Raw genomic sequence first — 24,586 nt, 5'->3', positions numbered from 1 at the left:
AGGATACTCAGTTTATCTCACCAGGGCTCCTTGCAATCCAAAGGTCTTGCGATGGCCCTGCCAGTGATCCTTGCACCTCAGCAAGGCCTTAGGCCTGGACAACCTGAGTTGGCTTTGTCTGAACATCAGGTTGGAAGAGGAGACCCCTGGCAGCCTCTTCTTCTGACCAGTATGGTTTTCCTTCACAAATGTACTTTGGTGTCATACAAACTCTTAAATGTTGGGAGAGGCGCTAACTGCTTTAGATAATTTTGTTTTGTAGCATATTCTGTAGTGTATTTATTTATTTATTTTAAAGACCTGAAGGAATTTCAATGGGAATAGGATGTAAGTTTGGCCAATTATTTTAGATCTCCTTTTGGGTGCCCCAAAGAGATTGCTGAATTTTTTAGAGAGTAAGTGTTCTGCTACGTGGTAGTCATAAGCTACAGAAAGGAAAAGCATTTAAAGTGATGCAGCCTGCCCCTTTGTTGTTGTTTTTTTCTTTTTTTTTTCTTTTTTTTTTTTGCTACTGGCTTGCATTTGTGAAATGATTAAAGCTGGATGCAGCGGTGTCAGGATTGTTTTCTTTCGAAATGCAATATGTGCAATTCCAGGATGACAGGGCTACAAAAGATGCGACAGCTCAATTAGTCACTTTGCATCAGTTTGCTGGGATTTCTTAACTGATTGCTTGGAATTCCCTGTTGTACTCCCTGGTGATTCACAGCTTAAGTGCAAAAAAAAACCAAACCAGTATTTGAGGACATGAAGATCCATCTCTGGGAAGCGCTGTAGAGACTTTTGTGGTGGCCTGTCTGCTGCATAGGAGCATCTTGGTCTGTTCCCCAACAGTGCAACACCACGCTGGCCATCATGGAGTTAAGATCTGTGCTGCCTTCAGGAATGATGCCATGAGAAAGTGGCAGCTCTAAATTGGCCCCTGCAGCCCAAGAAAATCCAGCAAAATAGGGCGTTTGCTAAATATAGCAAAATACCAACGGTACTCTCATTTATTATTTATATCACACCATATATGTACACAGAGTTTTCCCGCAGGTCAAATATCATAAATGCAAACCCAAATCTCTGCCTTGAAGATCTGACAATTGAACAAATGAGCTGATATGGATGGGAGTGGAAAATTTGTGTTCTGACTTCAAGGATGCTGCCCTGTTTGACTATCTGACCTATTTATGTTTCCTTCTGTCAGGGCAGAAGAGCTTATCAAACGTAGGTGGGTGAGGAGAGGTGCACAGGTTTGCAGTCTCAGCTCTGTCAGGTCCCACCTTTGTGTCTCAATTCCCCCATCTGTGAAATGGGGGCAGCTCCTAAGCGTGTGCTGGACTTGCAGAAAAGGGAGGCAGATATGCTGCTCTGGAGAGGTGACTTTGGAAAGGGAGCTGAGCCATGCTGCAGTGTGGAAAAGCATATTGATGTTTGAAGAGCATCTTGTGTTAGAGGCTCTGGGAGAGTGGGGTTCTGTGGATATATGTAAAACATTGCCCTTGTGGATGCAGCTCCACCCACGCCTCCTGTGCTGTTGGTGTGGGGTTCTGACTGACCCTGAACCATCTCTCAGCAGGAGCTGACCCATTTCCTTTATTTCTTCTGATCCAAAGTCCCAAGCCATTCCTCACCCTGGCAGACCCTGTCAACCCAATGCAGGATGTAATTTACTTCCCTTGAAGCTTGTTGCCTCGTCCACTACCACAGCTGACATATACATTCACTGCAGCTGATGTTTATAATTTCCCATTTGAAGGTAGATTCCTTCAGAAAATGCCACACATTGCAGGGTCCCCAGCGTGGCTCATTCAAGCCCCTTGTTGATTACAGCAGTTAACACATGCAAGGGCTTTGCTGTCACTACCCAGGGTGAGATTATTAGTCTTAATTAATTAACAAAAGCACAGTGCCTAGAAGACTTTCTGTCAGCATAGAAAAGGACCCATGACCACATATTTTATAACTCCCTGATCAAAAAACTCTCATTGGTAAAAGGCCACACTCAGCTTTCCAGGCTGAGAGGAGCAAGGTGCTGTTAGAAGCTGGGATCTGAGACATGTAAGATCCATGCCATATCTGCCTTCTCTCTGATGCTGCAGGGCAGTGGCTCCCAGGACAGATTTGTATCATTTCCTGTAAAAATCTCATGGCATGTTGTCATTGGAATGTCTGCCACGGGCTACCAACTCCTTGTTTAATCCACAAAGGTTAATGTACCTGTGATGAGTGTTCAGTTCTCTGGGAACTTCTCACAGAACTCAAGTTGGCTGAAATTTCTTGGCTATATTTTATGCTTGGAAAAATAGGGTTTAATGGAAAAAACCCTTTTTGTGCATTTCTGTAGAATTTGCTTAGTCCAGCAGAGAAAAACTGAAAGGGGAAAATGTAGAAGCAGCAAGAATTTTATGACTAGACTTTGCCTTAATAGGGAAGAAAAAGTCTCCAAATAAAATATTTTTTCAATTTTTTTCCTCTCCTCTTGCTAGAAAAAGCCAAGGCAGGTTACTCGTCTGCTTGACTTGAAACAAAAATATTTGTTCAGGTTTTTTCCCCTGGTTTGCAAAGCCGTGTTTGTCACCTGGGGTTTGTTTTACACTGCCCTTCCAAACCTCACCCATGTTCAGTGTGAGCATTTCAGCATCCTTCCAGGAGCCCTCTGACAGCAAAGCTGTGTAAACTCCAGTTAATATTGGGCTCAGTTTCTTACATGGGTGAGTGAATTGGGAGCTGACGTGATTCTCACTCTGTGTAAACTGAGTGTCACCAAGGGCTTTAGACCTCACTGTCTGAGGACTTAGCCACCTCTGGAGCTGGAGGATCTTTGCTGAATAGATTGGAGCAGTGAGCAGGCTGACAGCAGGGTCTGCTGTGCTTGTCTCGGGCAGGAGGCAGCTCTTGGACAGCCACAGCTCCCGTGTCCAGTTCAGAAGCTATCAGCTGTTGTGAGTGGCTCGTGAAAAGCACGTCAGAGGAGGTCTCCTCTAACTCCCAGTCCCAAGCTGGGTTCTCCTCCGTGGGAGTTGATCCTCATCCTTGAAGGATTTTATCCATGGGTTCACACTGCCATGCAAGGAAAAGTCTGTTTCTGTCCCGTCCACCTCCATCCTGCAGAGCCCTGTGTGTCTGCTGAGCTTTGCTCGCCTGCTGAAAGCAGGGTTGTTTACCAATCATTCAAAAGTGCTACTTGTTCTCCATTTTGGCCTCACAGCAGTATCCCTCCCCTCCTCTTTCAGCCCAAGGTTCTCCATCCTGACCTCCAGCATGTCCTGCTGGCACAGGAGCTGTAATTTCCAGGAGCAGTTCCCAAGAGGAAAAAATACGAAGAGTTGGTTTCCTGGGCTCTTTGGGGTGGTGGAGTCTGTCTGAGGTGGGTGGGGAAGGAGACCCCTTCCCTTTGCTGTGCTGCTAACTGTGTTGCTTCTCTCTTTGTCCTTTCCACAGAGAGTACGGACAACTTTGTCTCAAGTAAGTGTCTCCTTGCCTTTTGAACACTGTGGCTGGTTTGTTTCTGTGGTTTCTCCTTCCCCTCTGTGATTTACACAGCAAAAATGAGGGGGCCAGAAGCAGATTGGTGGAGGTTACACAAAGCCCTGGCTTCCCTGTGCAGGAACAAGATTTTTGGGGAGCTTGTGACCAGCTCGGTAATCTCATGAGACCAGGATATGTTCACCTGTTCTCTAGTGGTTTCCCAAAGAAGGTCCTACCAAGGAAATTGTGCTTGGTTGTGGTGTAGCAAAAGGGATCTTAATTTCATGCAGGCTGGGCTGTCCCCAGCAACAGCATCTCTCTGATGTGGGCTGGGATGAGAAGCAGGACTCAATTCTGTCACGTTTCTTCAACAGATTCTTCCCTCCACCCCCTAAACACACACCACAAAAAGCATTCAATTTACTGTTTGTTCAGAACAAGTTCTGCTGGAGTCAGTTGTGTTTTAACCCCACTCAGTTCAGTAGATATCTCAAAACTAGGAAGAGTGCTCAAGGGTGGTGGGAACCTATTCCAGGACACCAGGCACCCAGATGTTTCTCATTTGTGAGGCTGGAACAACATCAGCATAGTGCTGGTTTGTGTGTTCTGTGCTGATGTGCACAGGGAGCTCTCTGATGGTTGATTTGTGCCTTCTGAAATAGAAAGCTGCAGCTTCTTTTCAGGGGTGAACTGAATCTCGTTAGGCCAGGCACTGCTGTTGGGATGTGCTGATGCCTTGGGGGTCCCAGGGGAGCCACACTGAATTTTGTGTCTTTGGTGTTCTGGTTTCAGTCGGTGATTATGAAGTGAGTCCCACCCCACCGATCACTGTGACCCACAAACCAGAGGAGGACACTTTTGGGGTGAGTCCTGGTCTCTTCTCTACAGACCTGCTTTGCATTCATCCCTTGTTATTGATGGCTCAGTATTTGTATTTCTCTGCTGTTTTGAGATGTTTGCAAGGAAAATCTCCTTCTTTGTGACTCAAGACAGCAATCAGAAGGATTTTGTGGCTTGTGTCAGGCAGGTAAAATACTGACACAAACCATGTGATCCTCTTGGGTCTGCAGTGTGGAACCAGGGAATTCTTTGAAAACAAGGCATCCTGTGAAGTCTCTGCTGGCAGAGGGTCAGGAATTCTCACTCTGAAAAAGTATCACCCAGAGAACAAACAAACAGGCAATTGTGTGTTTTGGACTGTTATTGATCTGTTAAGCTTAGCCCGGCGAGGGACCTGAGTTCAGTTTGGTTCAATTCTGTCAATGTCTGTTTGCCCTCTCTCCTGCTGTGCAGGACATGCCTATAATGAAAAAGTAAGTCTAGGGCTTATCAGATCTCAGTATTGTCTTTCTTCTGCAGAATCCTGGTAGAAAAAAGAAAAAAAAAAAGGTTTGCATAAGTATTAGAAGAAAAAAATTAGCTTGTTATACAATCGCTCTAATTCTGTGAAAGTTTTAAGATACTGAAATCCTCGAAGTGTCAACAGAATAACCAAAACTCAGTCCACCCTGGTTTCTGGTCTCATCTAACAGAAAACCTCCTTTAACTGAAGTGGAAGCTTTGAACAGTGAAGCTGGAGCAGTAATGTGTACTGATTATTAAATATAAAGCACAGAAAACAAGCTGGGAATGAAAATAGAGTGTGGTAAAATAAAAATTTAAAAATATCATAATAAATGTACCAAGAGCAGGGAAAAGTATTGCAAAATGAAATTACTTCTTCTTGGTTAAATGATGTATTTTCTATTATAGCAGAATACAGTTTTGTAAAAGGAAGCAAAGTCTAAATGCATCACAAGACTTAGAACAGAACAATTGGACACATGCCAGAGAAATTGTTGTTTACATCAATGCAATAAAAGTATTTCGAGCAAAGACTTGAAGTAATAAATATTCATAAATATTAAAATAAGCCTGGGATTGTAAAGCCTTTAGGGCAAAGAGGTTTTCTTTCCCTGCTTGTACACTGCCACAGTGGAACCACAGCTCTGGTGAAGGACTTGGACATTGTTGTAGTATAAATATTTACTAATAAAATTACAATAAATAGGGAACTGTTAGAGGCTTTAGGAAAACTCAGATGTTTTACAGGGAAAAACTCCTTAGTTCTAATTAATTTCTTCTATTTTCTCTTTGTGTTGTGTTATTTTCCCTCACTCTGTCCTGAGGGGTGTTTGGATGGAGGCAGAATTGTGTTCCCAGCTGAGCTCTGAATAGCTTTAGTGCTGTAATGTCATGGCAAAGAGGTGATGTCAGAAATGGAGGCTTGGGATGTGATGCAGAGAAGGGAGAGCCCAGGCATTGGAGCAGAGGTCTTTTTTCCCTGCAGATATATGGAGTGAGAGGCTGGGGAAAACTGGTGCCAGAACAGCATCGCTGATGGGAGGATCCCAGAGCTCCCAGTCCTGCAAACAGCCTGTAATGACTCCAACCTCTGCCAGGGCCTGCTGCTTTAGCCTGTGTTTTGCTCCATAGCTGATACCCACAGGCCTGCAGCAGATTGGTGTGAGCCTGTAGAAAGCTTAGTTGGACAAGGAGGTGCTGTATTTCTGATTTAGGCCCATAAACTCCTCTGTGTTGACTCTAAGGCTTTTTCCTTCCAGGTTTCCATAGCGGTTGGGCTGGCAGCTTTTGCTTGTGTCCTGTTGGTCGTCCTCTTTATTATGATCAACAAGTATGGCCGGCGGTCCAAGTTTGGGATGAAAGGTAGGTGCAGTCGCTTTGCCCTAGCAGGAGGCACCTTCCAGGATTGTCCGGCTCTTGTAGCACACGTGGAAAGGTGTTGTGCCTTTATTCCTACAAGGCAAAGCCTTCTCAAGGGAATGCAGTCCTCTTCTGTTTGTTGGGAGAGTAATGGAGACACACGGGCTGGTGGTTCTCGCCTGTGTGAGCTCCTGTGGGCAGGAGTGTGGATGTGTGTTCCTTGTGAGCACATAACTGCATCTACAGCTTGTCCAGGAGAGCTTTGAGGCTGCTCCCTCCAGCCCTGCACTGTGTTCAGGACAGCATGGTCTTGGGTGAAATCTGTTTTATGGATGTGGTGGTGCACAGGCTGCCCCTGCACTGGCTGCAGAGTACAGGGTGTGCAGGGGGGACAGAAGGATGTGAAATTGCTTTGAGCTCTGTTGGGGAGGCAGGTGCAGCCTCTGTGTGCTGATCTGTGAGTGGGGACCAAGGTGCTGCTGTCACTTTATGCCCATACTGAGAAGGCAGTGGTGTGAAAGGTCTCTTTCTGATGACTCTCTGATGAAAGGTTTCCTCCACTGTGTCATGAATAATGACTTTATAAATTTATTTCAAGTGTCAGTGATGGTGACTGGGAAGTAAGAAGGCGTTTGATGTTTGCCTGGCAGAACTGGTCTCTGTCCTACCGACACCAGCTCTGTGATGTGACAGAGCCAATGCCAGAAGCAGATGATTCTGTGCCATCTGCTTTTTGTGACTCTGCTGGTATCTCCAGCTGGGCAGCGTTGGTGGTGCCCGGTGAGGGCTGAAGGAAGAGCCTCCACATGACAAAGCAGTTCCCAGCCCAGCTGGTGGCTCATGCATGCACCCTGTGAAGCCAGGCTTGGACAAACACGAGCTTCTCCCGAGGCTCCAGAGTCACTGCTTCTTTCCTGGCCTTGCTGTGGTCTGTGCTGCAGGGCAGGTTGATAGGTTTGGGAATGTTCCCTGCACTTGCCTAGGGCTTTGTTTTCTTCACGTAGACATTTCCTGAGTTGGTCCAGATGGGATTCTGGCTGGAGTTTCTCCTATGCATCCTATGGAGATAGAAGACAGGACATTTAATTAAATAGTGAGTCTTCTACACCAACTTAGGAATATTTAGTCCATATGTCCAATGATAAGAACCATCTGGTGGAGTGTACTGACTGGTGGGTGGAGTAGAGGAATGGAAGTCATGGTTCCTGGGATCAATTCCCAGCTCTTCTAATGACTCACTCAGTGGCCATAGGCAATTAGCTGTCTTAACCTCTGTCTCTGCTCTAATTTCCCCATCTGGAAAACTGGGATGATGTTATGTGCTTTCTGGAGGGATTTGTCAGAACACTTTGGAAGTGGTTGGGCATGTGCCACTGATGGAGCTTTGAGATACAAGTATGAAAAGGAAAAGTAACATCTGACTCTAGTGGAAGAATCAAAGAGGAGTGAAGTGAGCCTAATGTGAGTAATGAGTCTTGGTGAACAGATGTGTGTACGTGTTTAGAGGTGTTTGGATAACTATGTCAGTGGATATTCTGCATTCCCAGAAATCAGCCGGGTGCCACGATGGGCCCTTGTGTGTGAAGTTTAACAGAGACAAAATTGTTTAGCAAGAAAATCTGCTTTCCTCCTCATCATGCTGTGTTTCTTCTAATTCTGATATGAAACTGCAACCCTGCAAACTTTCTACAAGTTTTATTGACTTTGCTTGGAGAAATGGAGTTGACAGAAGACAAATACATCTTCAAAACCACGGAGATTATTAAGTCACAATTGTCATAGGCACCACCATAGCCTACTCACATTGCCCAAACTCTGCTCTGCTCAGTTAACTCCTGGGCAGGAGGCATCCTTTATGGCACCCACTGTGTTATCATTTACTAAGGAATAAAAAAATCCAAGCCCTGACTCTTTCTGGGCAAGTGCATCCCTGATTCAGGAGCTGTTTGTTGCCAGCTGATATGTTGCCACTTGTTGTTGAAATCCCAGCTTGGCAGGCCTGCAGGAGCAGGTTTTTCCTGTTGATTTTGTCAGAAGCAGAACATTGTGTGCTCGTGTTGGACATGTTACCTAAAGCACCTCGTGAGCCTTTCTGAGTACATCTTTTTCCTTCTGCTCCTCCCAGCATTGAGCAGATGGTTTATTTCCTAGAGAGAGGTGAACATGGACTGACAAAGTTGGATGTCACGCTGGGTTTGGAAGGCTCCCTGGGCTGGATTGCCCACCAGCCTTAGAACCAGGCTGCCAAGAGTCCAACATCCCAGCTGCCTTCACTGGAGAGAAAGTCGGAGAAGTGCTGGGAGAGGACTCCAGGGGATGGCCTGCCCACCTTTGTGTTCCCCTGGCTGGCAGCACACCCTGCAGCGCTGCAGCTCCTCTGGAGCCAGCCGCGGTGGCAGAGCCCGCGGAGCCGAGCGTGCCCGTGCCGGACCGGAGCGCTGGCACCAACAAAAGCTCCTTTGAGAGCAGCTCTGCCATGCTGTGCCCCTCAGCTGAGCTGGCCCAGCCTGGCTCCGGGCCATGCCCTCGCCTTCCCGTGTTCCCTCCGGAGAGCGCATTCATCAGCGGGGAGCGGTGGGGTCGGAGCCCCTCTCTGGCCGCCCCCAGCTTTGGCTGCTGGCGCTGGGAGGAGCAGGGTGGGCACAGGCAGCCGGGGGGAGCCTGGGGAGCAAGGAGCTGCAGTGAGGGAAATGGCAAACAAAGCTCCTTTCTGTGAGGAGTGGCGCTGCATGAGCAGCAGAGAGGCAGTGGAGGGGAAACCACTGGGAAAAATGAATGTTAAAACTGAGACCTGTTGAAGCTGCAGAAATGCAGCCGCTTGCTGAAGGGTGATGTGTCCAGAGGGAGAGGCTGGGATGCTTTTTAAAGCCTTGTATTAGTGTGGGAAAAAGAAAAGGGTCTTACTGAACAAGAAATTGAAATTTGGTTGGAGTCCTTTGGTTTACTCTGTGTCCCAAGGGGGTGGTGGTTTTTGGGAATAAGGAGCCAAACATCCTCAGTCGCTACTTGCTCCAACTCTGGGGCCAATGTCCCACATTCCCTGACTGCCCACCCAAGGTGGAAGGCTTTACAGCTCACCTCCTGGGGTCAGGCTTGTCACTGCAACCCTTGTAAACAGTGTCTTCCAATCCAGGTTTAATCTCAGCAGATGACAGGAAATGAAATTTTGTAGTATAATAAAAAAGCTGCATGCAAGTCCCAGGACTAGGAAAAATTAAATTTTGTGAAAGAATAACAATGGCACAGAAAAGATCTGGGGCATACAAAATATTTGGATGGCACAGTGATGGAGACTGTAAATACTTAGGTTGATGGACTGAAATATATTCCCCTTTTACTTGTTTTCTGTTACATTTGCAAGTGCCTCGGGATGAAGGACGTGTGCTCATGCATATCTGTGTGATGTATTCTTGGTGCTGCACAACTTCAATAAAAACCAAATCCAGTTAGCTGAGATATGCAGAGAAAGGTGCTAGAGAAAATCTAGAGACAAGGGCACTTGTAGATTTGCTGAGATTAACTATTTTCCAGGCACTGAGATTAAAAACTCCTTCCATTATCCAAACAAGGTTTTCTTCCCCGAGTGGAGCCAGTGCCAGCTTGTGGTTCAGACTTGGTTACAGCTGGCAAAGAGTTGATTTGTTTTCAATCTGATTTCCCAAAAAAGTAAGGCGTATGATCATGCTGCCTCTCTGCTCTACCTGCCTGGATTTCCCCTTTCTGTGCTGCAGCTTCTGAATGTGCTGGCCAGTTCCACCCAGAGGAGAGGGAAAAGGACCTACAGAGGCCTTTACAGGGATCATGGAAGTAATAGAACTTAGGAGAATGACAACTCAGGTGATGTCCTGCTGATAAAAATGCCTCAAGCCTTTCTGGGCATTGGAGAATTCATATGGAAGCTCAGCCTTGGACAGAAAAACACAGGGATCAGGCTTTCACGGGGTGTGCTGTGGTGGGTGGTGTGCACATGCATATATGTGTTTTCTTTCTGAATAAGCAGAAGCAGCAAGAAGGTGGGGGAGAACCGAACGAACAGTAAACAAATGCTGCCCACGCTTTCTGTAATGTTTGAGAAATCCCATCGCTATCAGTTTATTTGATATTTGCTCTAATAGCCCTGATCAAAGTGCTGGCACTGCTGATGTGCATGTGGATGTCAGAAATACTTGCAGAGCTGTTCCATTGTAATTTAGTGTTAGTTAAAAGGTACTTAAAGCAGTTGCCTATTTGATTATGATTGGGGGCCATTAACATTTTTTTCCATAAACAGATGGTTACTGTCCGCCGAGTTGATTGCAGAACAATTCCAGAGTTCTAATTCAGGAGGAGCAGATATTGCAAAGATATCTTGGTTGCCTGGCTTTTTGCTTTTGTTAGTTTGGGTTTTTAATTCCTTTTTTTAGTTTTCCTCTTTTTTTTTTTTTTTTTTTTTCTTTTTCATTATGTAATTATTGCTGCAGCTTCAAAGGGGGGAGTGGGATATATATATATATATTTGTATATCAGACCCATGACCTGCCTGTCATATGAGGCTTCATTCTGTCCCATGTTGCCTTGGCCAAGCCTGGCTATAATCATACACTGATTTTACTTTTTTCCCCCCTTGACTATTTGTTGTATAGGCATGGACAAACCCTCTGCAGCTTGGAGAGCCTGCACATCAAGGGTTAGCTGTTCAGGAGAAATCTGTGATCAGGGCCCTTTCATTCCTTCCTCCTGGAGCCTGCCTTGTAGTGGGAGCAGGAAGAAAGAGCAAGGTACTATCAGTCTGGCACAGCTACAGGAGAGAAGCAGCCATACATCAGCAGCCATGGCTAATTACAGGGATTTGGGGATGTATGGCTCTCCAGAGCAATGGACTGGAAATGGGAACCCATTGCTGCTGTGCTCTTTGAGCTGGGTGTGAGATGTGCAGAGTCCTGAGGGGCTGAGCCCCCTGAAACAGGGACTGGTGGAATTCAGGAGTTCTCCTTGCTGGGATCCTTCAGTTTGTTTGCAAATACCCTTGATATACTTCTACTCCTCAATATTACTGGGGTTTATTTGCCTGGGAAGTGGATTGAAAGGGCATGTGGTTTCACTGGGGCTTCCTTCTATAAATACCTGTTTATACTCTACTGAAGTGCAAGCTGTGCTATTTTTATGTTTATTTATTTAATGCCTTCAAGGTGATAAAGCATAAAGCTCTTTGAGCTGCTGAATATTGCTTTCTATGACTACCTGAAAGTACTTTGTAGGCAGGTGGGGATCAGTGTCAGTCACTTCTCCCAGGTAACAAACAACAGATCAAGAGGACAAGGCCTCAAGTTGCACTGTGGGAGATTTAAATTGGATATTAGGAAAAATTTTTTCACTGACGAGGTAGTTGTGCATTAGAACTGGCTGCTCAAGGAAGGGGTGAAATCTCTGTCCCTGAAAGCTTTAAAAAAATGTGAATGTGGCACTTAGGGACATGTATAGTGATAGAATGGACAGTGTTAGGTTAAGGGTGAACTCAATGATCTTGGAGACCTTTTCCAGCTTTAATGGTTCCTTGGCAAGTGTCTCACCCTCTGCTGTGCCATGCAGCCTGTAGCTGGTATGGTGCCAAGCAGGGAGAGCTGCCATGAAGCCCTGGGTTCCTTAGCAAACCTTTGAGAGGTCCCACCTGTCCCCTGAGGTGCTGTGACTGTCACAGGCTTCTGCTTCTCCTCTTTGCAAAGGCAGACCCACTCTCACTCCAGCAGCTGAATGCTCGCACCCCTTGTCCCTCAGTCCCAGGTGGTGTAGGTGTGGTGAAGATTTGCAAGGTCACACAGGTCCGTGGTGCTGTCTGAAGGAGCAGGGGCCACCCTTGGCTGGACAGGTGCACTGAATGACCCTGCAGGAGAAATGGTTAGCAAAAGGTCATGATTTATTTAGCTCTAGAAATAAAACATTTCCCCACTCCCAGAAGTATTAATGGGTTATTTATAAAGAAAATGTAAAGTGCACTGACCAGCCATTATTTATTTTGGTTGCTTTTACAAAACACAGGTGTCTTTTTTAGGCCACAGCTGAAAGCAGACAAAAAGAAACAAAACCCAAAAACAAATCCGTGGTGTTCAGGTGACCCAAGAAGCCCCAAGCCTGCTTCACACCATATTGCTTCAGGCCCTTCCTCCCAGTGCAGGACCTCCCTCACTCAGGGTGTTGGTGTTTGCTCCAGTCCTGGCTGGGTGCTCCAACCTGGGTGCACCACTCACCCCCAGGGAGCCCCGTGGCAGAGCTGGTGTTTGCCCAGGCAGCTCAGCATCAGCACGGTCTCCTCATGGACTTTCACAGACACTTCTCACATTGTGGTGTTAAAGGCTTCATGAGTGGCCCTCATCTTACCTGTGATTCTGCATCAGCTGAGGTGCGGGAAAGAGATTGGCACTTACTTATTTTTTTTATGTATTTTTTTTAATTGGTACCTTTTCCAGCATCAGAGCATCGGCTTTTCCACCAACAAAGTATTAACAACTGAGGATGCTGCTCCTTGTGGCACCGTGCTGGCTTCTGCCTTTGTGTGAAGTGTAGGAGTGAGAGGGTGAGAATGAGCCACGGCTGCTTCCCTGGACCACAGGGCTGGGAAGATGACCTTCACTCCTTCACCCACTCTCCCTCCAGGAGAAACTGAACTGCCCCAAGTCCTCATCCAACAGCTTGCACCCATCTTTGCCACAGCTGTGAGGTTGCCCAGCCTCAGTCACCTCAGCAGCGCCCCCAGAGCACCCTGCAGAAGGTGCAATCCTCACAGGGCTCCTCTCCACAGCACTGATGCTCCTGCCTGCCCTCTCCTTGCCTCCATGGCTCCAGCCTCTGCTGCTTGTTCTGATGGTGTCTGTCTGTCCTCTCATGGCTTTGCTTAAGTGAAAGATGCTGGAATAACAGCCCAGAGCCAGAACAATTCTGCTGATCTCCAGAACAGGTAGTACCCACAGCATCAGGATAAGCTATTTTCTTTAACCACTATGACTAAGTGTGATGAAGACCCACCATCTCCACAAATCTTGTGTCCTGTGCACACTCATGTGCCTCTCTGCAGGCAGCCAATGACCAGACAACTGAATGCCAACTTTGATGAGGCTTTAATGAAGGTGCAGGGCAGTGTTGGAAGAACCAGAGGATTTTAATTAATATTTTAGTTGTGGTTTGTCTGTACTGCACTTGTCCAGTTATTCTTTGAAAAAGATTTTGCTACTGCTAATGCTGATAAATGGTCCTCTGGGAGGATGTCCCTGTTGTGTTTATCACCTCCTCCTCCTCATAACTTGCTGTAGGATTGTTGTTCATTTATGTGGTATTTAGCCAGGGATGCAGAGATCTGTCACTCTGTCCTTAAACCCTGGAGCAGGAGAGCTTTGCACTCTGTCAAGGGACAGGTGACTATCATGTAAATGCAGGACTGGCAAGGGAAACCTTTGGCAGCTGTGAAGGCAAATGGGGAGAAGAAAGAGGAAAGTGCTGCTTGGTTTTGAACCTGGGATGAATGTGCTTGAAGGAGTGCCTAGAAATTCAGAGGCAGCAGAATAAACTCCAAAAGGAATGGATAAGAGCTGTCACCTGGGCTGTTCAAGCTTTGACTGGCAAAAGCACTGGGGAAGCAAATTGTAGGGAGCACTGGAGCATCAGATGATCTAATGGGCTTGTCCCATCTCCAAGTTCTATTTCTTGTGGTGCAATAGAGAGCCTGTCTATGTCCAGGACAGTTCCAAAAACCTCCATCAGCAGCACCAGTATTTAGCATCTGTTGATGGAAGTGGGATGCTCAGGCATCTAATTTCAATCTACAACCATGCTATTAAAAATCAATGGACCAGAAGATAATGCCTGTATACAAAAGCAGCTGGGTAATATTTTGTGCACAGGAGAAATAAATCACATTTGGAGTCTCATATTTTGTGTCTGAGGAGCAAGGGTTATAATCCAGTTTCTGTTTGGGACAGTGGTCTTCAATTTATGCCATGGCCTTGGATAATGCAGAGTACGGGAATAGTCTGTTACCCTGAACCTGTCTTGTGGTTCAGCAAAGGGACTCAGGATGTCACTCAAACTGGCCACAGGTCTTTCTTTGGACTCTGTGTATGAGACACAGCTGCTGCCAGGGTGATTGAGGGGCACTATGCTGGGAAGGATGCCTAGTACACCCACAAAAACTCACCCCAGCCTAGTCCCCAGCTGTCACTGTGCTCTGCTCCACACTGGGGCTGTGCTGCAGGATTTCCCTTCTGCTCTCAGGCTCGTGGCAGGAGAATAGCTTGGAGCTGGGCATCTTCTGTGTCTCACAGCCCCTTTGTTTCCTGTATCTGCTGGAACTTGGTAGGTCCAGGAAAGCTTCACTTTGTTGCTTTGGCCCTGCACCTGCAGGAGTTACCAGCCTCTTCTGGAAGGGACTGTTTCACATGTGGACCCTCAAGCATCAGCCCAGCATCTCATGCACCTGGGTGTTGGGGAGGTTTTATGGCTCCACTGGCTGCCCTTGGATATTGCTGAAAGACCTGGATTTGTGACCAGCAAGGGGTTTTCCCTACCAAAAATGTGAGAAAGCTGTGTTTGATCAGATGCCCATCCAGAAGCACAGTCTCTGGGCAGGTGGTTTTGCCACATCTACTTTCAATGTCACTCAAACTAAAGCAGTGCACAGTTCAAAAACTGCAGAGGGTGAAAAATCATGCAGTTACAGCAAAGAAAAGGGTATGTCTGCTTGGACTTTGGATTAAAAACCATTTGGCTTGCTTCTCATTCCATGGAACAACCTGTAAGAACCTCCATCTCCATCTTCTCTCCATGCCAGCTCATGCTTCATCCTCCCCAGCAAACTGCAAGCTCTTCTCAGCCTAACGCAGTCACGAGTGAGACAAGAGGCTGTGAATTAGTGTGAGAGGAAGAACATTGTTTTCCTTTGCTCTGTTTCTCCTTCACAGCATGATTCACACGGCAGGGGCTGAGATGTCGGTGCCGCAGCGGCTCCAGGCTGGGCAGTGCCCGAGGGGCTCTCCAGCTCATCCCTGCCCTCCTCCTCCCGCAGGAGCCTGCAGGGCTGAGACAGCTGCTGGGAGCAGGACAGGGGAGAACTGGCCTTTTTGCTGCTGACAAGATGATTCCATGCTGGTGCTCCAAGAACTCTTGTGACATCCCCAATTTTCCAGGCAGATAATAAAAACCTGTGAGCAGGGCCGTGGCGGCGCTCGCCTGTGGAGCTGTGACCATTGGTTTGATATCTGCTGACAGGGCTTAATAATCATTACACTGAGTGGAGCTGGCACGTGGAGAGGCAGGTAAAGACACTGCTGCCCTGGGGCTGAGACACATTTCTCACCATGCAGAGGAGGTGTGGGAATCAGACCTGGAGATCCTCATCCTGATGGGCCGATTTCCACCTCTCCTTCTCCCTAGGCTGTGCAGCAATGCAGGAGATGCTGGCCAGATCTCCTCATCTCTTGCTCAGGAGCCTGTGGTCACCCTCTCCTGGCATCCAGGGATGCCCTGAGTCTGACCTAGGGGCTGCCATGCTTCCACTGGGCCACTGCTTTGGAAAGAGCAAAACAGCCAAGTTTTCCCCCGTCAGCAGGTGCACAGTCCATGCAAAAAGTAAAGCATGTCTTTATCCAAAGTGGCTGGGGTAATGATATGAAGAAAAAAACAAACAAACAAACAAAAAACAACCCAAAAAACCCCTCTATAATTTCAAGGTAACAATGGTCTAGGATCAATATTTATTCTTATTGATTTCTTAATTTCTCTAACAATTTTTCATTTGGTTTTTGGGTAAATTCCTGTGACCATCCCTGTGCACACAGCAGCGGGATGCTGCAGCAGGCCTGAGTAGCTGGTAAGGGACTCTGGAACAGCAGGACAGGGCAGACACTCCTTCCACTGGTGGGGTGCTGTGCTGGGGAACTGGCTGCTGAGACCTGTCAGGAGGATGTGTTGTGCAGAGTCTCTGTGCTGGTCACCAAAGGTGCTCTGGGCTGGACCCAGGGGCAGGGTTGCTGCCAGAGGACAGCTCAGTTTGTTTATTTAAGTTAGCTCATAATGTGCTTTTACATCCCATCCCCATGGCTGTCCATCCCTGAGGCTATAGCATCTGGCTCTTCCTGCAGTGCTAAACAAGGGTGTGGATACAAACCCTCCTTCATCCCAGTCCTTCCAGCACCACCAGCCCATTTTATTTTTTTGTTGCCATTTACTGAAGCTCCCTGGTGTGTGGGAGTCTCCTGTCCCTGCACCCAGAAGGGTTTCTCCAGGTTTGGTCCCCCAGTGCTGGATGGGCACACCTCCTTCTTGTGCAAAGCATGGTCCCACCGGTGATTTATCACCAAAACTTGTTTTTATTGAATGTTTTTAAAGTTTACATCTTGGTTTTCTTACTCCTGCCCGTGTTTGCTGGCTGAGGGATGCATTGCCCCAGTGACTTTGTGCCTTTGGTGCCTCTTGACTTAGGAGAAGGCAGCTGAGCTGGTGGGAATGAACCAGCTCTGCTCAGTCATTGAGCCTCGTGTCAGTAGTGGCTTCAGAAATTATGATGGTCCCACATGATCCCCTAAATAGACACATATTGCCACATAGACTGGCTTAAAGCTCTGCCATAGTTATGCCATCCAGACTGGCACTAGCAGGGAAGAGCACTGTAAATCAAATTTACTGTTATATTAGTATGAAAGTGCTCATATCCAACCCAGTTTGAATTAATTTTTCAAGAAAGTTTTTTTCTCTGAGACATTATCAAATATATTACAGTCTTCATTGACTAATTTTGTAATTCAATCAGGGGAAAATAAGGCATTGAAGGTAGTTCAGCATGATTTGTTTTTATAGACCAACTGCTTCATCCTCTTGATTCCACTATCATTTAGCTTCTTAAATAATTTTTTTCCTTTGATTTTTTCACTATAAATTTAAAGTTAGGTTTATTAATTTATTCTTCACACCATCCAGGATAACAAATACAAGTTTTATGTATATATGTGTATATAAAGGGAAAAGTCTTTACAGATTTAAAGAGCTTCTGCCTTCTTGACAAGTTTCTAAGCCTAGAATTAAATTGCTTGCAGCGTTTCATAATGAGACTTCATGCCTTTTGGGCTGTTGAGTGTTTTTCTGAATATCCTGCTCAGGTCTGTCCCTCTGTGTAGGACAAAGAGAGGAAATAATGCTGAATTTTCCAGTAATAATTTTCTTAGTTGTTTTAACCATTATTTTATTTTCTTGCTCTCCGTTTTTATTATTTTATTTTGTTTATGCTTTAATTATATTTAAGGAGTATTAATTCTTCTATATCCTGTTTGTTCTCAATCTCCCTTGATCTAAGGAATTGTGATAGAAATTGAAATTAGATACAGCCTTTTATTTCTGAATGTCTGCAGAAATCCCATTCTACTCTCCTGCTGCAGGGCAGCTGGATTTTAGCTATTTCTTCCTTTTTAAATATTATTATTTAGTTCTTAATAACAAAACATTGTCTTCACTATGTTTCTTTTCTATGTAAATCCATTATGCTGCTGGTATATTTAGGAGCGATTTGGGCTTATTCTCTCTGCTTAAAGATTTCAAGTGATGCTTCTTGGCTGCTTCTGTCTGTTAACTGATATTGGAGTTAATGGGATGTCAGCATGTGCCAGAACCCCTCATCAGCAGAGCACACGTGTCCCACTCTGGCATATTAAAGCTGAAGTTGTAAGGGTAAAGCAAGGCACTTTCCTGCCTTTTGATGTGTATAGGTGAAGGCATTGATTTAAGTTCTGCTGAACTGGCTGTGATCAGGTAACACCAAAAAAAGTCACTTCCTCTTAAGTGCATCCCAACGGAGAAGCTGGAATCCGTGTTGGGTTCTGGGATGCTTCAGCACAGGGTCTCTCACTTGGGTTTGCTCCTCCCAGAGCTTTGCCAGCTTTAGATGAAGGTTTTGGGCCCAGCCTTATGGGCAGGTTCTGTGTTAATCTGCCAGAAGGGAATGAAGTTCTGCTTTTCTGCTAAAAGAGGAGAGGTGCCATTAAATTTTGTTGATTGAGTATTTTACTAGGATGTGCTACTGGGCTTTTGAATGCCTGCCAGCTGCCTCTCTTTTTTAATACCTTATTTTGTTATTTCATTGAGTCAAAACCTGGCATTTATTTACCTGCTATTAGACAGCTTGCAGAAAGCTGTGCAAGCTCTCCTTTTGCAAAAGGTATTTTAGTTCAAATTCCTGGTTGCTGTGCTGCTCTGCTTTGATACCTGCCTTTGGAAACCTTCCTGGATGCAGGCAGGGAGGCAACATGCTGTCTGAAACTGCCTTGAGGATGAATCCTGGTTTCCAACCAGTGGCAAAAATGTGTACTTTATCCCTGGATCAGGCTTTACCTTGAAATTTTTTTTTACAAAACCAAAATTTGTGGTTTTCAATACCCTCAGGCTTTTGTGCAGATTCTAACATCCTCTATTCTTAGTGGAGAACCTTAAGTTTTGAACTCAGCACCTGAGTGTTATTCCCAGGAGCCATTTCCAAGTGTTGTACTATCAGAAGTCAGCATGTACACACAAGGCTCTGTGTGCTTCAGGACCTCTGAACTCTCTCTATGGCACACGAATTCTGAAGGATTCATGGCCCTGGCAACATCAGTATCTGCAGTGCACAGTGACATACAAAGATGCTGGGAAGTTCCAGGCAGGGACAGGTGAAGAAATGAGTGTGTGGCAGGAGGAGGGAGAGGCAATGCAGCAGTCCAGGCTCTTATTGGACAAATTCTTCATGTCACACTTACCAAAGCAGGCAGAGAAGGAGGAAACTCTTCTCTTTTCTCATGGAGTGCAGGCATGGAGGGGGGAGGTACAGGTGAGGAGGGGCTGTATGAAGCTGTTAATAGCTGGTGGTGTCTATTTGTCTATGTGGAGCTCCAGAGCCCAGGAGTGGCTGGAGCTCCCATTTGCCATTGGGCAGGCTCTGTAAGGATAAATAACCTTGGCTGCAATTTGTGCTAATGATTTCCTCAGTGTGCTGGCATGTCTTGATCAGTGGAGGAGGAGGGAAAGCAGTGCTTCTGGCTTTTTTTGGGGTGTGAATGGGGAAGGCAGGAGGAGGCTGGGGAGAGGAGGGAGCAGGAAGTGTTTCCCATTTTGGTTAGTGGTGTGGGAGATGGAAGGTTGGTGGTTGAATTTTAATTTCTTTTATTGGTCTAGAATACAGTAGCTATGGGAGATGTATTACCCACGGATGTGGCTCCATTGTGCAGGCTGCAGTCCTTGGAAGTTTTACTGAAAGTTGTTGTCTTGGTGAAGAGGTTTGGTTGATACACAGTCCAGCACAGTTCTGTCAGGTTAAATTACTGAGAAGGTATATTTGACTATCTTGATTAAGAAGGGGTAGAACAAATGCAAAATACACAAACTTATGCTAAAACAGAGCAGGGGGAACTGCATGGAAGCCCACAGTTATTTAATCTTATGTCTCCATCACAATCACACTAAACAAAACCATCTCAGTACCTGTCTGAATTATCATAGTTTGAAGATTTGAATTTAAACTTGTACATTTAGAGCCTGGAAGTAAGGGTGCACACTGCTGCATGTGTTTTGAGTGAACAGAAGGACTGCAGGCTCTGTGCTCATGCCTTGAGCTGCAGCTGTTGAAGAGCAGGGGGTCAAATACTTTGTGGTACTGAGTAAAATCTTCAGGATATCAAGCTGTAATTTCCTAGAAGCCGTAGGCTGAGGGAAATGTTTCTAGTAAATATTGGCTCCTGGAGGATAAAGAAACTACAAGTTCTCATCTGTCTGAGGTTGTTTATCCCTGTTTCTGGGGTGTATCACAAATGCACAGATCAGGCTTTTGCTGTGGGTCTGCCTTTGCTTCTGCCTCAGACATGGGAAATGTGGGCTGGGAGGTGGGGAGATGCTGTGCCTGCACTTCTGGAGCAGTGAGGACCCAAGGATGCACCCGTGTTCCAGCCTCCATCAGCTGTGACAGCAGCTCTGAGACCTGCACTCTCAGTGGTACTTTTTTTTTTGTTTTTTTGTTGGGGGTACTCCTCTTACCAGATTAGCTGAGCTTTACTGAGAAAGCAGCTGGCAGATAATTTCATTACTGGCCACCTGTTGGGAAGTACATATGTGCCAGCATTTTTCTAAGCATAGGCATTTAAAGAGTAGCAAAGGGAATTAATAGACAAATCCTACTGAGATTCCTCTAACATCCTTCGTCAATCCTGGGTTTAATGTCTGATGAGTGCTGGGGTGTGTATGATGGGAGCAGGGGATGGTACTTAATAAAGTGTTTCATTGGAGAAAAAGAGCTTTACTCACAGTAACTCGGTGAGTTTATGTGGTGTTGATGAGAAGACTGGGACTGAGACAGGCTCGGGGCTGAGACAGGCTCCCTGTTGTGACCAGCAGACCAGGGAGCCATCCTGAGCATGCAAGGGGCTAAGGGCCAGCCAGGTAGAAATGATGCCTTGTAGACTGTTAAAATACCATGGCTGGATTTTTATTTATTCTCTGCTAAAAAGTCTGCCGTGGACAGTTCACCAGTTTGATGTTGGAGCAGCTTTTGCAGAGGCTTAACGAGATGAAAGCGCTGCAGACTCCCTCCACAGCCACCCAGGAGGGGTGGGTTCCTCACTAGGTGCATGCAGGAGCATTTGGAGCTGTCTCTCTCACCTCTGGTAGCAGAATGAGCCTCAGGACCATCCATTAGACTCAGTAAAAGACTGGGAGACCCAAAGGTGGAGCATGCTGAGGGTGAAAGCATCCTGAAATACTGTCCTGAGCATCTCCCTTGAAGGGCAGGTGTGAGTGCTGACCTCCTGCGTGGCCTTCAATCAGCACTGGCCTGCCACAAAGTGGAACATGGGAGTTTTGGAAGAAGTCTAAGTGTCTTTGGAGATGAATGTTCCTGGCAGATCTCTGGTGAAAAGTGCTTCCTGTGCTCCTTTACCACTCTCTTTGTTGGAGATTGTTATTATTAAACTTTGTTATGGTGTCAGCTAGAAGAGATGAGGTGTGAAGGAGGTTATATTATCAGAGTCTTCTGCAGGCAATAAAAGGTAAAAATGAGAGATTAGAGATGTTTTCAGAAGATGAATAGACAGAGAGCAATGGCCTGAACTTCAGGAAGATTTGTAGACAGGTTAGGAAAGGCTTTGGTGCATAGAGGAGGATGGTGTCCAGCAAGGGGAACTCAGGGTGTGGACTGGAGAAGCGGAGCCAGGCTTCCAAGAGGTTTTGTGTGCTGTGACCCTCAAGGGTGCAAATCTCTAAAAATCTCTGCTGTGAAGGACAAAATCCCTGCAGAAGGTGGCAGAGGGCTTGTGTGGAACAAGACTATGGGTCAGAGTGGTAGCTCCTGCACTCTCCTCCATCCCCTCTCTCTTTGGAGCTTGCCTTGCTGGCTGCTCCCCCCTCCTGCCCTGTTTCCCCCTGCTATCAGGTACTTGGTCGAGCTTTCTGACTGGAGAACTTTCCTCACGTGGGGAATTGGCCAACACCCTTCAGTGCAAGCTCTGAACTGCCCTAAGAGGCTCACACAGCACGTTGTTGGCAGATGAGCCACAGCCCCTTGGATGTTTTTCTCCTGACAAGAGCAGCATGTGCAGGTTTTCTGATACCACCCTGCATGCTCTGGTTGTTCCTTGAGCCCAAGTTAGTTACAGCACCTTTCAGCAGTGGATGTAGATATTTCATGCAGCAAAACTTCCTTTTTTTTTTTTTTTTTTTTTTTTTTTTTCCTGGAGAATGAGTGAATTAAGCCATGTGTTTACTACCACTTGAGCAAAGTGTTCCCAGGCTGGGCCATAAGATATACGACTGGTGTTTAAAATTAAGAGAGCAAACATCAACAGAGAAAACTAGAAATGGGTAAAGGAGCCTGGGTAATGGAATTACATTGCTTCCATGCTAATATGACCTTGGAGATGGTCTACTGCTCTGCAGGGATTTGGGAGAGTAATGTATTTGATAGCATCATCTGAGAGGGTGTGCATTAATCTGAGCATATGTATATCCAAGCTTACATATTTGTGTGTATGTGCACGGTGCTTATTCTTTCTGTTTATTCTGTTTTACCCATACATCTCTCTGTGAGACCCAGGGATGTGTTTCAGGAGACGCTTTGGGGTCCTCCTGCAGTGGGTTTAGATGCTAGGGAAGGACTTAATGCCTTCTCCTTTAAACTGCCACCTGAAATGCCAGAATAAAAGCATTGCACCCCTTAAAGTCAGCACACAGTGGCACCCCTCTCAGGGATTAGATATTCAATCCTTAGTCTCTGTTGGAGCCAGGAGGGCAGGGGATTTCAAAGGAAGAAGCTGCTATTTGCTAATGTGTCCTCTTTGTGCCATTATTAGTGTGGAGAGAAACAGCAGCATCTCTTTTTCTCTCAGCTCTTGGGATACCACACCGGGATGCATCGATCACTGAGGTATCTGAGACTCTGGCTTTGGATGGAAAGATTTCCGGAACAGAACCTTTTTGGATACCTGTTGGTGGCCAGAGTGCTGTGGTGCTGGGCAGGCTATAAATTATTAAAATCAATCTTCTATAATCAGCAGTCACAGTAGAAGTGAGTTATAATGAAATGGGTCCAGCTGTTTACAGAGAGGCAGTGTGGGAGAGGTGAGAAAAGAACAGGATTTTCCCTGCACAAAATGATCTGTGAGGAACTGCTCCTCTGGGTCAGGATAACCAGAAATGTGCATGTGTCAGGGGCATCTCACCATTCCTTCCAAACTCTGTGGTGTTTAGCTTTGTTTTAGGCAAGAGCAGTGAATTCTTGCTTTTTCAGCTTTATTTTTTGAGGTCAGTTTTCTTTCTGGAGGATGTGTGCAAATAGCCATTATATATCAAAAAGAAAAAGAGACAAGTTCATGGTTTAGGGAGAGGGACAGCCTTGGGTGGTGTGGGAGCTTTCTGTGTGAGGGTGGAAATTGCTCAAGGAGAGCAGGTAGTGCTTCCCAGTCTTCCTTGGCAGTACAACTGGTGTGAAGGGAATGGGATGACAAGAATGAATCCTTTAATGGCTGTAGGGGCTGATGAAGCTGTGGAGTGGATGTGGTTTCTGCTGAGGCTGCTTTAGCCAATTTTTGGGACTCTCTGCTGATGAAGATCATTGTTTGAGTGTGGCCAGTTCTGACCCCACCCAGCATCCTCAGTGCAGCTGGGTTCCCTCCAGTCACCCCTCACCTCTGCATGCCCCAGGTCCCACCTGTGGTTCCTCACCTCCCAGTCCCACAGGTCCTTTCCTGTGAAATGCAGCTTTTTGGCCTTTATTTTGACACAGTTTAGGTGGAAGAAGGTTATGTAACTAATACAATGCACAAGGCTGATGGTCTATTGCAATAGTTCTGCCACATCCTGGATCTCAGTGACTGTGGGGTGACCACATGGAGGGATGGGCCCTGCTGCCCTCTGAAGAAGGGGCTTTGAAGGAGCTTTTTGGGGCTGCTTTGAAGGAGCTGCTGGTTTGGGGGTGCTTTGAAGGAGCTTTTTGGGGCACCCTGGGCTTGGCTCTGAACCGGCCGTACCTCTTGTGGCAGCATGTAGGGATGAACCTTTGCTTGCAGTCCACACAATAGAAACTACTATCCACATCCAGGCAATTAAAATGTCTACTCAGTGCATTAAAATAATCTAATAATAATTATAATAATGGTGAAATGAATGACATTTCAGATGTCTTTGCTAACCGGCCTGGGTTTTTTAAGTTCAAAGATGCATCGTGGTGCAGCCCCTGTGAACTGGGGAGTTTTCTTCCCCCAAGTGCTTCAGGCTGTGAGGAAGGCTGAGCATCTCTGATCAGGCAGCCTGCGTGGGGCATGTCTCATCACAAGGGAAACAGGCATTAGTCAAAATGCAGCCCGGAAGGGACGAGAACAAATTTGCAAAACACTCTGCCTGACGCCTTTTGGAAGGAATTCAGAGAAGAGCAACTAAAATGATTAAGGTTCTGCAGGGAATGTATTGTAAAAAAGATTAGGAAAAAGAAAAACTAAATATATAAAATGCAGCTAGACTAGATTGAAGGGAAGCAATCCCCAATGGTGCATATTTAGAAGAGTTGAACAATGAAGAACTAAAAGGACTATTTAGGATGCTGGAAGGAAAACATGGGGTATATAGAATCAATTAAGCAATGAAAAACCTGGGGGCTGCATATCTAGGTCCCTTTTCCAAAGGAAAGAGACTCTTGCCACTTTGGAGCAGGGAAGAGTCTCTGAAATGGATGCTGCAGGCTTTTGCATCCCCCCCTTGGTCCAGGGGCAAGGGGGGGAAGATGACAAGTGCTCACCACACATCACATGGGTGGAGATGTCTTCACTGAGGTCCCTGCATGGGGGGATGTGGGTGTGGAAATCTCCTGGGCCCCTTTGGGTTTCTCTTTTTCTCCTTAGAAAGTGTAGAGGAGTGGCTGAACAGCCACCCAGCCCTGGACTGCCTTCTCCCTTCCCTGCTG

General features: G+C 46.2%; 1 protein-coding gene across 3 annotated transcripts in view; it reads left to right on the top strand.

The window, feature by feature from the left end:
* Positions 1-24,586, top strand: part of NTRK3 (neurotrophic receptor tyrosine kinase 3) — a 216,788-nt gene that overhangs the window by 65,879 nt on the left and 126,323 nt on the right. For all 3 annotated transcript variants that reach the window (XM_063412342.1, XM_063412344.1, XM_063412343.1), the window contains exons 9-11: positions 3,430-3,453; positions 4,249-4,319; positions 6,060-6,162. In XM_063412342.1, the coding sequence (XP_063268412.1) occupies positions 3,430-3,453; positions 4,249-4,319; positions 6,060-6,162 (198 nt within the window). The remainder of the gene's footprint in view (positions 1-3,429; positions 3,454-4,248; positions 4,320-6,059; positions 6,163-24,586) is intronic.

The sequence above is a fragment of the Prinia subflava genome, chromosome 15 (assembly GCF_021018805.1).
Source record: "Prinia subflava isolate CZ2003 ecotype Zambia chromosome 15, Cam_Psub_1.2, whole genome shotgun sequence".
Lineage (NCBI taxonomy): Eukaryota > Metazoa > Chordata > Aves > Passeriformes > Cisticolidae > Prinia > Prinia subflava.
Note: the sequence above shows the minus strand (reverse complement) of the source record. Positions and strands in the feature narration are given on the sequence as shown.